Raw genomic sequence first — 12,271 nt, forward strand, 5'->3', positions numbered from 1 at the left:
GTTTCAGAAACAACTGTCTAAGAGGTGATTTCCCTCACTTCCTGTTGTGATTTTCTAGGACAGGAAATTAAGAGTTATATCCTCAAGGGGTCATGGGCAGCAAAATAAATAAATAAATAAAAATAACTAAAGGAGTTCTAACCCTTCCAAAAATTATTAACACTAAGCATGCTGAATCATTTCTGACTCTTAGATACAGTGGGGACGGAAAGTATTCAGACCCCCTTAAATTTTTCACTCTTTGTTATATTGCAGCCATTTGCTAAAATCATTTAAGTTCATTTTTTTTCCTCATTAATTTACACACAGCACCCCATATTGACAGAAAAACACAGAATTGTTGACATTTTTGCAGATTTATTAAAAAAAGAAAAACTGAAATATCACATGGTCCTAAGTATTCAGACCCGTTGCTCAGTATTTAGTAGAAGCCCCTTTTGATCTAATACAGCCATGAGTCTTTTTGGGAAAGATGCAACACGTTTTTCACACCTGGATTTGGGGATCCTCTGCCATTCCTCCTTGCAGATCCTCTCCAGTTCTGTCAGGTTGGATGGTAAACGTTGGTGGACGGCCATTTTTAGGTCTCTCCAGAGATGCTCAATTGGGTTTAAGTCAGGGCTCTGGCTGGGCCATTCAAGAACAGTCACGGAGTTGTTGTGAAGCCCCTCCTTCGTTATTTTAGCTGAGTGCTTAGGGTCATTGTCTTGTTGGAAGGTAAATCTTCGGCCCAGTCTGAGGTCCTGAGCACTCTGGAGAAGGTTTTCGTCCAGGATATCCCTGTACTTGGCCACATTCATCTTTTCCTCGATTGCAACCAGTCGTCCTGTCCCTGCAGCTGAAAAACACCCCCACAGCATGATGCTGCCACCACCATGCTTCACTGTTGGGACTGTATTGGACAGGTGATGAGCAGTGCCTGATTTTCTCCACACATACCGCTTAGAATTAAGGCCAAAAAGTTCTATCTTGGTCTCATCAGACCAGAGAATCTTATTTCTCACCATCTTGGAGTCCTTCAGGTGTTTTTAGCAAACTCCATGCGGGCTTTCATGTGTCTTGCACTGAGGAGAGGCTTCCATCGGGCCACTCTGTCATAAAGCCTCAACTGGTGGAGCACTGCAGTGATGGTTGACTTTCTGCAACTTTCTCCCATCTCCCGACTGCATCTCTGGAGCTCAGCCACAGTGATCTTTGGGTTCTTCTTTACCTCTCTCACCAAGGCTCTTCTCCCCCGATAGCTCAGTTTGGCCGGACGGCCAGCTCTAGGAAGGGTTCTGGTCATCCCAAACGTCTTCCATTTAAGGATTATGGAGGCCACTGTGCTCTTAGGAACCTTAAGTGCAGCAGAAATTTTTTTTGTGACCTTGGCCAGATCTGTGCCTTGCCACAATTCTGTCTCTGAGCTCTTCAGGCAGTTCCTTTGACCTCATGATTCTCATTTGCTCTGACATGCACTGTGAGCTGTAAGGTCTTATATAGACAGGTGTGTGGCTTTCCTAATCAAGTCCAATCAGTATAATCAAACACAGCTGGACTCAAATGAAGGTGTAGAACCATCTCAAGGATGATCAGAAGAAATGGACAGCACCTGAGTTAAATATATAAGTGTCACAGCAAAGGGTCTGAATACTTAGGACCATGTGATATTTCAGTTTTTCTTTTTGAATAAATCTGCAAAAATGTCAACAATTCTGTGTTTTTCTGTCAATATGGGGTGCTGTGTGTACATTAATGAGGAAAAAAATGAACTTAAATGATTTTAGCAAATGGCTGCAATATAACAAAGAGTGAAAAATGTAAGGGGTCTGAATACTTTCCGTTCCCACTGTAAGTAACCACTGACCAGCAATGTTTATTTTAGCTATCTCTAAGGGGAGCATTCTTCCCACTGATCACCAATGTAAGGAACTTTCTTCCCACTGATCACCAATGTAAGGAACATTCTACCCACTGATCACCAATGTAAGGAGCATTCTTCTCACTGATCACCAATGTAAGGAGCATTCTTCCCACTGACCTCCAACGTAAGGAGCATTCTTCCCACTGATCACCAATGTAAGGAGCATTCTTCCCATTGACCTCCAACGTAAGGAGCATTCTTCCCACTGGCCACCAATGTAAGGGAAATTCTTCCCACTGGCCACCAATGTAAGGGAAATTCTTCCCACTGGCCACCAATGTAAGGGAAATTCTTCCCACTGACCAATAATGTATGGATCATTCTTCCCACTGACCACCAATGTAAGGAGCGTTCTTCACACTGACCACCAATGTAAGGAACATTCTTCCCACTGATTACCAATGTAAGGACAGAAATGAGGCCCTTCTCCCAATTACCACCAATGTAAAGAGGTTCTTCTCTCACAGCCTACCAATTTAAGGGAGCCTGTCTCTACTGACCATCGATGTAAAGGAAGTTCTATGGTCTACCAATATAAGGGAGCACATGTGTTATGACTTACTGTTCATGCCAATATGCCATGAGCTATAGATACAATAATAATCAGTAGGGGTGCTTGAGACCTGGAAGTTATTTCAAGCATTCCTCCATGTTAATAAGGTTGAGAATCTAGAAGACAATCTAGAAGATCTTGGAAGACAACTACTTAGGATCAGTCAGCTCTCTTTTGACAACCCTGGGTTCTGAGTAGGGTGGTGGGTATGGACTCTATTGGTTTTAGGCCACGTTGTGCATACAGATGGGTTCATAAGCAAGTTACAGATGCAGGTCAGATGCTATTCTTAGGTAACACACCCAGGTAGGTCTGCTGGTACTTACCAGGTATAACGTGAAGGCAGCATAAAGTGTGAGAATAAATCCACACAGCACATACAGGGCATAGTATTTCACGCTTGGGATGTAAATCGCCACAAAATACAAGTTTATGGCGATGATTAAAACAGTGAGCAAGAAGGCGACCAGTTTACCGATTCTGCAGGAAGGAAAAATACCAATTAGTAGTGAGGAAAAGAAGTCATGGTCAGGAGAGGACTCTGTCAAGCCCCACCCAGATCAAACAAGCCCTGCCCACATTAACCACTTCCAGACCAATTCTGACATTTCTCTCCTAAATGTAAAAATAATAGTTTTCTAGCTAGAAAATTAATTAGAACCCCCCAAACATTATATATATTTTTAAGCAGAGGCCCTAGAGAATAAAATAGTGGGTGTTGCAATTTTATACATCACATGGTGTTTGCAAAGCAGTTTTTTTCGATGCAAATGTTTTGGAAAAAATACACTTTAACCACTTGCCGACTCCAAAACTGATATATACTTTGCGGTTTGCAAGTAGTCTACCGGGGCCATCGCTGAGGCGATCAGGCATAACTCCGGTATCTTTTTTTTTCAGCCGGCGGCTGGCTTTCTCGTGAAAGCAATCCGAGCGGCTCATTGGCCACTGGATCCCTTTCCAAAGTGGCGGGAGGGGACATCCCCCACCCCATACATAGTTACATAGTAGGTTAGGTTGAAAAAAGACACAAGTCCATCAAGTCCAACCTATGTGTGTGATTATATGTCAGTATTACATTGTATATCCCTGTATGTTGTAGGTCGTTCAGGTGCTTATCTAATCGTTTTTTGAAACTATCGATGCTCCCCGCTGAGACCACCGCCTGTGGAAGGGAATTCCACATCCTTGCCGCTCTTACAGTAAAGAACCCTCCCCCGCCGGCGTCTCTCGGGCCTACTGTTTCTGCCAGCTCACCCAAGAAAACGATCCGATGGCGCCAACGGCTGGCCACAGAGGGAGTGAGAGACTGAACAGGTAACCTGTAAAGGCGATTAACGCGTCGCCTATGGAGATTTGTAAGTACAGTAGTTTGTCACCATTCCACGAGCGTGCGCAATTTTAAAGCATGACATGTTAAGTATCTATTTACTCGGTGTAAGATCATCCTTTATATTATGAAAAAAATTGGAGTTTATATTGTGTTTTATTTTGTTTTATTTAATTAATCGAAATTTATTTTTTCCCCAAGAAATTCCATTTGATAAACTGCTGTGCAAAAATACTGTGTGACATAAAGAATTGCAACAATTGCCATTTTATTCCCTAGGGTCTCTGCTAGGGTTTCTTCAGACTCAGCATGCTGACCGATGTATTAAAACATCCTGTTAGCAAGTGGTTATACCAGGATCATGGCATCATGGCTGGAGCCACTTGCCAACAGGATGTTTTCATACATACATCGGTCAGCATGCTGAGTCTGAAGAAAGCCTAGCAGAGACCCTAGGGAATAAAATGTTGAAATGCAATACAAATCAGGTCAAACGTCGTCTTGGAGTTGCCATGCGTACCACTCAAGTAAAGTCTATGATCCTCATTTCCTCTCACCTACTCCCTCCCCCTTAGAGGGTGGGAGGGTCTAGGCGGGCATGGGCACCCCCCTTCAGGCTGAAGGAAACTCTGTCCTATTGGGATAAGTGCAGTTTGTGCTTTAAATGGTTGTCCATATGTGTTTTATCTGTTATATGTATATCTTTGAAAACCTGCATTGCATTTGTGCATCATTTGAATAAATCCAATATCTGTTTAAAAAAAAAAAGTCTATGGGTTTTGCTGAAATGTGACTTCCTTTTTAAATGCACATCAAACGCAGGAGAACAACACCTGTTACATGACCAAGTTCCGAATTAGTTTATTAACAAATTTTGACAAATTCTTTAATTCCGAAATTTCCGAATTTTTCAATTTCTGAAATTCACGATTTTTTCAATTTCCAAAATTTCGAATTACTGAATTTCCAAATTTTCAAATTTCGGAAATTGAAATTTCGGAAATTCTAAAATTCGAAATTAGGACATTCGAAAATTCGAAATTAGGAAATTTTAAAATTTGAAAATTTGGAAATTTGAAAATCCAAAAATAAGAATGAAAATCTGAACATTCAAAAGAATGAAAATCTGAAAATTCGAAAACCGCAAATCTGAAATAATAACTAACTAATAATAAATATTAAATTATAGGTATTGGAATTTCCTTTCAAATTTGTCTGTTAGTGAACATAACGAGTACGAATTTATCCGAAGTTCCGAATTATCTGAAATAACGCCATATCTAAAGGAATGGAACGTAACGATCTAATAATAATAAACAACAACAATAATAAAACCTTTTTATTACTATTATTATTTTTTATTAATTTGTTCCATTCCATTTGTTTAAATGCGGCATTCGTTATTTCGGATAATTCGTAACTTCAGATAAATTTGTATTTGCTACGTTCACAAACAGCCAAATTTGAAAGGAAATTCCAATACCTATAATTTATAATAGTTAGTTATTATTAGTTCGTTATTATTTAGAATTTTACTGATTTTCTTTCTTTTTTTCAGATTTTCGAATTTTTGGATTCGCGAATTTCTGAATTTCCGAATTCCGGAAATCCGAAAATTTGAAATTCCGGAAATTCTAAAATTCGAAATTTGGAAATTCTAAAATTCGAAATTCGGAAACTTGAAATTTAAAAATTCTAAATTCGGAAATTTGAAAATTAGTCAATCCGAAATTCGGACATTAGAAAATGCAAATTTTTGGATTTCCGAAAAAAGCAAAAAAACTAATGTAACGAAAACGAAAATGAACAAGTTTTTTGTTAGTGCACATGTCTAACAGATATACACACATACATGCCATTGGCGAAATCGTGCATCAAAGGTCGCATGCTGGTAAAGGTGAGAACCGGGAGCAGGGCGAAGGGAAGCTGCAAAAATGGATAATTAAATGGATGTTATTATTTTATAGAAAATATACAACTATAAAAACACATATACAAACAAGAGTCACTTTGTAGAATCAGCTTCATCAGTAATCTGTACTCAAAGCGGAGTTCCACCCAAAAGTGGAGTTTCCGCTGATCTGCTTCCTCCCCCCCCCCCTCACCCCACTCCAGTGCCACATTTGGCACCTTTCAGGGGGGAGGAGGGAACAGGTACCTGTTTTTGACAGGTACTCTTCCCCACTTCCGGGAGACAGCGCCGCTGCACCATCCCTCCTCCTTCCTCCACCGCCGGGCAAGTAAGAAAGCCGATCCGAAAATCGGCTGGGGTGCCAACATTGTGGGCTCACTGGACAGGTAAGTGTCCATATTTCAAAAGTCAGCAGCTGCAGTATTTAAGACTTTTAATCCCCCCCCCGGCGGAACTCCTTTTTAAAGTGAAATTAAAGTATTTTTTGTTTAAAAACAACAAACATGTTATACTTACCTGCTCTGTGTAGTGGTTTTGCACAGAGCAGCCCCAATCCACCTCTTCTGAGGTCCCCTGCTGGCGCTCCTGGCCCCTCCCTCCTGCCAAGTGCACCCAGAGCAAGCCGCTTGCTATGGGGGGGCACCTGAGCCGAGGAGCTGCTCTGTGTGTCCATTCAGACACAAATTCTTCAGTAAAAGACGTTACTGTGATATGCACAAAACTTGTAGTGCTGCTCCAAACTTGAAGGTAAATGATTCCCCCGTCGGTCATGTAGTTGAGGGGGCAAGGGGCTATGTACTATTCAGAAGTTTGAGTCCGACATGAAAGAGAGGATAAGTCGCTGCTCAACCAACCCAGTGCTTAGGTAGTGTACGTGTATGTGGCCTCCGCCAACGCCACTCCAGCCACGCCCCCTGACGAAGTTCTGTGACTAAGCCCTGGTGGGGCGAAACACGTCAGTGGGCGGCTGGAGTGGTGTTGGCTAAGGCCACATAGACTTAAGCCTCATACACACGATCGGATTGTTGGCCAACAAAACCGTGGACTTTTGTCCGAAGGGCATTGGCCCAAACTTGTCTTGCATACACACGGCACACAATTGTTGGCCAACAATCACGAATGTAGTGACGTACTCCGTGTTTTTTCAACTCTTTTGCGCCACTCTTTGGGCTTATTCTGCTAATTTCGTGTTAGTAGAAGTTTGCTGAGTGTTGATTCGCGCTTTTCATTTTGCGCTTTTCAATTAGCGCTTTTCAATTCGTGCTTTTCAGTTCATTTCTGAACGGCCCTTCGTCAACCAGACATGTTGCGGATTCAGAGGAGATAACGTGTTATTATTGGTCTTGGCGTTATATTGCTTTGATCCAAGTCCAGTCCAGGAACAGGAGGAGGAGGATTTCTTGGAACAAAAATTGGTTGCTTTATTAATCGTGACCAATTATGTCACATGCCTTTGCTGCGGGAGCTCCAGGAGAATAATCCGCATGATTTTCGGAATTATCTCTGGATGACGGACCCCTGCTTTCACCAACTCTTGCCATTGTTGACCCCCTATATTAAGAAGCAGGACACATGCATGAGGCTTTTATTTTATTTTTTGGTTGAATAATAATGATTTGATTTGTTATATTTTCTATATTTTTGGATGCATAGAATGCACTTTTTGGTTAAGTTCTATTGGCAAATAGCATGTCTAATTTTATTTGTTTTCTTTTTTTAATGCACATTAAAAAAATTGTGGAGAATAATACTTGGCTATGTGTTAAACTTCCAATGACAGTTTGGGAGTAGACAGTTACATTTAAAAAAATACAATGTAAAATTAACAAGGGACACCAACATAGTTGTATCTTTGATCTTAAAAACTATGAGATAATGGTGTTGTGGTAACTTGCCCAAAAAAACAAAAAAAAACAAAACATAATAATATTATTCTTGATATCACTAGAAAAAAAAACTTTAAAAATTAGTTTGCAATAACTCCATCAGTATCACCAGCAAAGCAGCTTCATTATTATCCCATTAAAGAAGAAGAGAATTGTGCGCTGCATTTGGAGATTTTATAATCTGCCGCGTCACGAATGTTAATTCTCCATTACGAACGCTCGTTTACAAGACCGACCGCTTCTGCTTCCGAGCATGCGTGTTTGTACATTGGACTTTTGTCCGACGGACTTGTGTAGACACGCTCGGAAAATCCGACAACAGACATTTGTCCGTGGAAAATTTTAAAACCTGCCATCCAACATTCATCCGCGGAAAATCCGACAACAATTGTCCGATGGAGCGTACAAACGGTCAGACTTTCCGCCAACAGCCTGACATCACACATTTCCTGTCGGAAAATCCGATCGTGTGTATGAGGCTTTACACTACCTAAGCACCGGGTCGGTTGAAAAGAAGTTACTGGTTAAGGGAATTGTTGGGTCTGATTGATGTTCAAGGAGAGTGACAGTGTGCTCCTATAAGGGACGGGGGGGGGGACACGGAGTGAAAACCTTCATGCTAACCTTCTGGGCAGTGGAAAAGTGGAAAGTAAAAAGAAAAAGGAGCAGCCAGCTCGGGAGAAGAGGGAGTGGTGGCCAGAAGATGGAGGTTCCGTAGGAGGGATGGCTGTATGGTTTGCCCTTCCAAGTGGCAGTGTCCCTACATTGGGGCCCGCTGCACTACAGAACCCTCCCAGGGAACATGCCTGGACCACCGTGTGTGAGGCTTCATGAAGTATAGAGAAGCTTCCCTCCGTGCCTTCAGGCTGAAGACCATCAAGTAACTTTTGTGCAAAAGCTGGTGGAGAGCATCTGCCCTCAACGTGGTATCTCTCAAAATGTCTCTGTAGTCAGCGCCGGGACAGGTGTCACTGGCAAGTAAAAAAAAAGACGTTATCCACCCAAGTGTAGGGCCAGGTAAATTAATTTGCCCTTTCAGCAGACTCTAAGGACATGAAATGACCACAATGCTCCTGTAGCGTGTAGATTTTAATAAGAGGTTCACTGCCCCACTGGTACTTACCAGAATACTTTGAAGAACGTTGAGTAGATCATTCATCACCGACAGGCTCTGGATGTTTTGAAACACTGCCACAAACACGGTAGGTATGATGGCGCATGATCTGGTGAAGAGGACCCGGTAGAACCGAGACCATTTCAGGTTCAGGAAACCCTACAGGAGATAAAAGAGAAGGGCGACATTAAGTGATTGAGGAAGGTGGGGGAGGGGGGGGGGCATAGGGCACAATGTGGGATCTGGCTTAGAACTGCATTATATTGTGCTTTTATCTGCACATCACATCTTAACCCATAGCTCCCAACTGTCCCTGATTTCGAGGGACTGTCCCTGATTTGGAGCAATGTCCCTCTGTCCCTCTTTCCTCCTCATATGTCCCTCATTTTGGTCTGATCTATATAGTTGTATATAAAATGTACGTTTTATCTTTCAAAAAGTGTTTCCCAGTGATAAACCTTTCATCCAAATTCTAAATTGTTGCATTTATAAATTTTAAAAGTCAATATAAAGGAATAGTAGTGGTAAAAAAAAAAGCCCTTGTGGATTTAATTAACCTTTTTTTTCAGTTAAGTCTCCTTTAAGGGGGTGTGGCAGGGGGCATGTCCTATGCGTGCATACGTTTGCTAGTAGGTGTCCCTCATTCCCATCTCAAAATGTTGCGAGTTATGTTTTAACTACTTGACCTCCGGAAGGTTTTACCCCTTTCATGACCAGACCGCTTTTTTTGCTATTCAGCACTGCGCTACTTTAACTGGCAATTGGTCGGTCATGCAACACTGACTGTACCCAAATTCAAATTATATAATTTTTTTTCACAAAAATAGAGCTTTTTCTTGGTGTCATTTATATTTTTTATTATACAAATTAAAAAAGAAAGAACATTTTAAAAAAACAAAAACTATATTTTCTACTTTCTGCCATAAAACAGCAAATAAAAAAATACAATTTTGGCCAAAATGTATTCTGCTACATGTCTTTGGAAAAAAAGATGTATATATATATTTTTTTTAGATATGTCCAATAAAAAATATTGTTTTTTTTTCAAATTTTTTTGTCTTTTTTCATTTATATTGGTGGTCAGTGGGAGAAGGACTCCCCTACATTGGTGATCGGTGAGAGAAGGTCTCCTTACACCGGTGGTCATTGGGAAGAGTTCTCCTCATGTTTGTGGTGAATGGGAAGAAGTAAGTTAGTAATGCAGGACTGTCAATAGCCATTTATCAGGTGATTATGTATCATTACAGCTAGATAAAATATTGAAAATGTTAATGTTAAAGTCAACTGGTAAAGAATAGAATAAATGTACCATGAATCAATGAATTTTTTAAAATCAGTAAACATCAATTGCAGCCTCACTGTGCACACCTGCTGGCTGCTGTGCCCAATATTAGAGGTTCCCACCATCCCTGTGCTGAGTTCCCGGGTCTGTACAAGTGCTGTGCCCATTATTAGAGGTTCCCACCATCCCTGTGCTGAGTTCCTAGGTCTGTACACCTGCTGTAAACGGTAGGGAGCCCCATACATGATCAAGGCACCCCTCCGTAAGGAGCCCCCATACATACGATCAGGACCCCTCATATGATCAGGAACCCCATACACAGGATAAGGATCCCCCATACATGATCAGGAACCCGCATAAAGGATAGGGACCCCCATATACAGGATAAGGACCACCATACAGGATAAAACCCCCACCATACATCATCAGGAACCTGCATACACAGGATTAAGACCCCCATACATGATCAGGACCCCCCCATATACAGGATAAGGACCCTCATACATGATCAGAACCCACCATACACAGGATAAGGACCCCCATACATGATCAGGAACCCGCATAAAGGGTAGGGACCCCATATACAGAATAAGGATCCCCCATACATGGTAGGGCCCCCCATATACGATCAGGCTCCCCCCCAATACAAGATAAGGACCCCCATACATAGGATCAGGACCCCTCATACATGATCAGGACTCCCCAAATACAGCATAAGGACCCCCCATACATGATCATCCCCCCCATACAAGGTAAGGACCCCCATAAGTTCTTCCCCCCCATACAGGATAAGGACTTCCCCATACATGATCAGGACGCCCTATATACATAAGGAATCCCCCATACACAGGATATCCATATATGATTAGTCCCCCCCCCCCTTAAAAGGTAAGGACTCCCATACTAGATTAAGACCCCCATACATGATCAGTACCCCCTCCCCGAACATGATAAGGACTCTCCTATACATATGATCAGCACCCCCCCCCCCTCTTTCCCCCCAATACAGTGACAAGGGTTTTTGTTTTTTTTTTCCCGCTGCACCTGCAGGCTGGCAGACTCTCCATCCGCCCTCCAGAAACCGGAAGTGCCCATTATTGGAGGTTCCCACCATCCCTGTGCTGAGTTCCCGGGTCTGTACAAGTGCTGTGCCCATTATGAGGGGTTTCCACCATCCCTGTGCTGAGTTCCCGGGTCTGTACACCTGCTGTGCCCATTACGAGGGGTTTCCACCATCCCTGTGCTGAGTTCCTAGGTCTGTACACCTGCTGTAAAGGGTAGGGAGCCCCATACATGATCAGGGCACCCCTCAGTAAGGAGCCCCCATACATACGATCAGGCCCCCTCATATGATCAGGAACCCCATACACAGGATAAGGATCCCCCATACATGATCAGGAACCCGCATAAAGGGTAGGGACCCCCATATACAGGATAAGGACCACCATACAAGATAAAACCCCCACCATACAGGGTAGGGACCACCACACATCATCAGGATCCTGCATACACAGGATTAAAACCCCCATAAATGATCAGGACCCCCCCATACACAGGATAAGGACCCTCATACATGATCAGAACCCACCATACACAGGATAAGGACCCCCATACATGATCAGGAACCCGCATAAAGGGTAGGGACCCCATATACAGAATAAGGATCCCCCATACATGGTAGGGCCCCCCATATACGATCAGGCTCCCCCCCAATACAAGATAAGGACCCCCATACATAGGATCAGGACCCCTCATACATGATCAGGACTCCCCACATATAGCATAAGGACCCCCCATACATGATCATCCCCCCATACAAGGTAAGGACCCCCCCCCATAAGTTCTTCCCCCCCATACAGGATAAGGACTTCCCCATACATGATCAGGACCCCCTATATACATAAGGAATCCCCCATACACAGGATATCCCCCCCCATAAAAGGTAAGGACCCCCATACTAGATTAGGACCCCCATACATGATCAGTACCCCCTCCCCGAACATAAGGACTCTCTTATACATATGATTAGCACCCCCCCCCCATTTCCCCTGCAATACAGTGACAAGGGTTTTTGTTTTTTTTTCTCGCTGCACCTGCAGGCTGGCAGACTCTCCATCCGCCCTCCAGAAACCGGAAGTGACGCCGCGGTTCCTCACTATCTGAAGGTGGAAACCTAATACATTTGCAATGAAACTTTGTGACAGTGGCTACTGATTGGCGCAGCACTAGGGTGTAGGGCGGGGCCTTATTCCCAAAAGTGGCTACTGATTGGCGCAGCGGCGGTACTAGGA

At 42.9% G+C, this 12,271-nt stretch overlaps 1 protein-coding gene across 1 annotated transcript in view; it reads right to left on the reverse strand.

Annotated features, from left to right (window-relative positions):
• Positions 1–12,271, reverse strand: part of SLC11A1 (solute carrier family 11 member 1) — an 88,348-nt gene that overhangs the window by 1,256 nt on the left and 74,821 nt on the right. The window contains exons 12-14 of the mRNA XM_073634378.1: positions 8,708–8,857; positions 5,639–5,712; positions 2,783–2,936 (exon numbers count right to left, since the gene is read on the reverse strand). Coding sequence (XP_073490479.1) covers positions 2,783–2,936; positions 5,639–5,712; positions 8,708–8,857 — 378 coding nt within the window. The remainder of the gene's footprint in view (positions 1–2,782; positions 2,937–5,638; positions 5,713–8,707; positions 8,858–12,271) is intronic.

Source organism: Aquarana catesbeiana, linkage group LG06 (genome assembly GCF_042186555.1).
Source record: "Aquarana catesbeiana isolate 2022-GZ linkage group LG06, ASM4218655v1, whole genome shotgun sequence".
NCBI classification, from domain to species: Eukaryota; Metazoa; Chordata; class Amphibia; order Anura; family Ranidae; genus Aquarana; species Aquarana catesbeiana.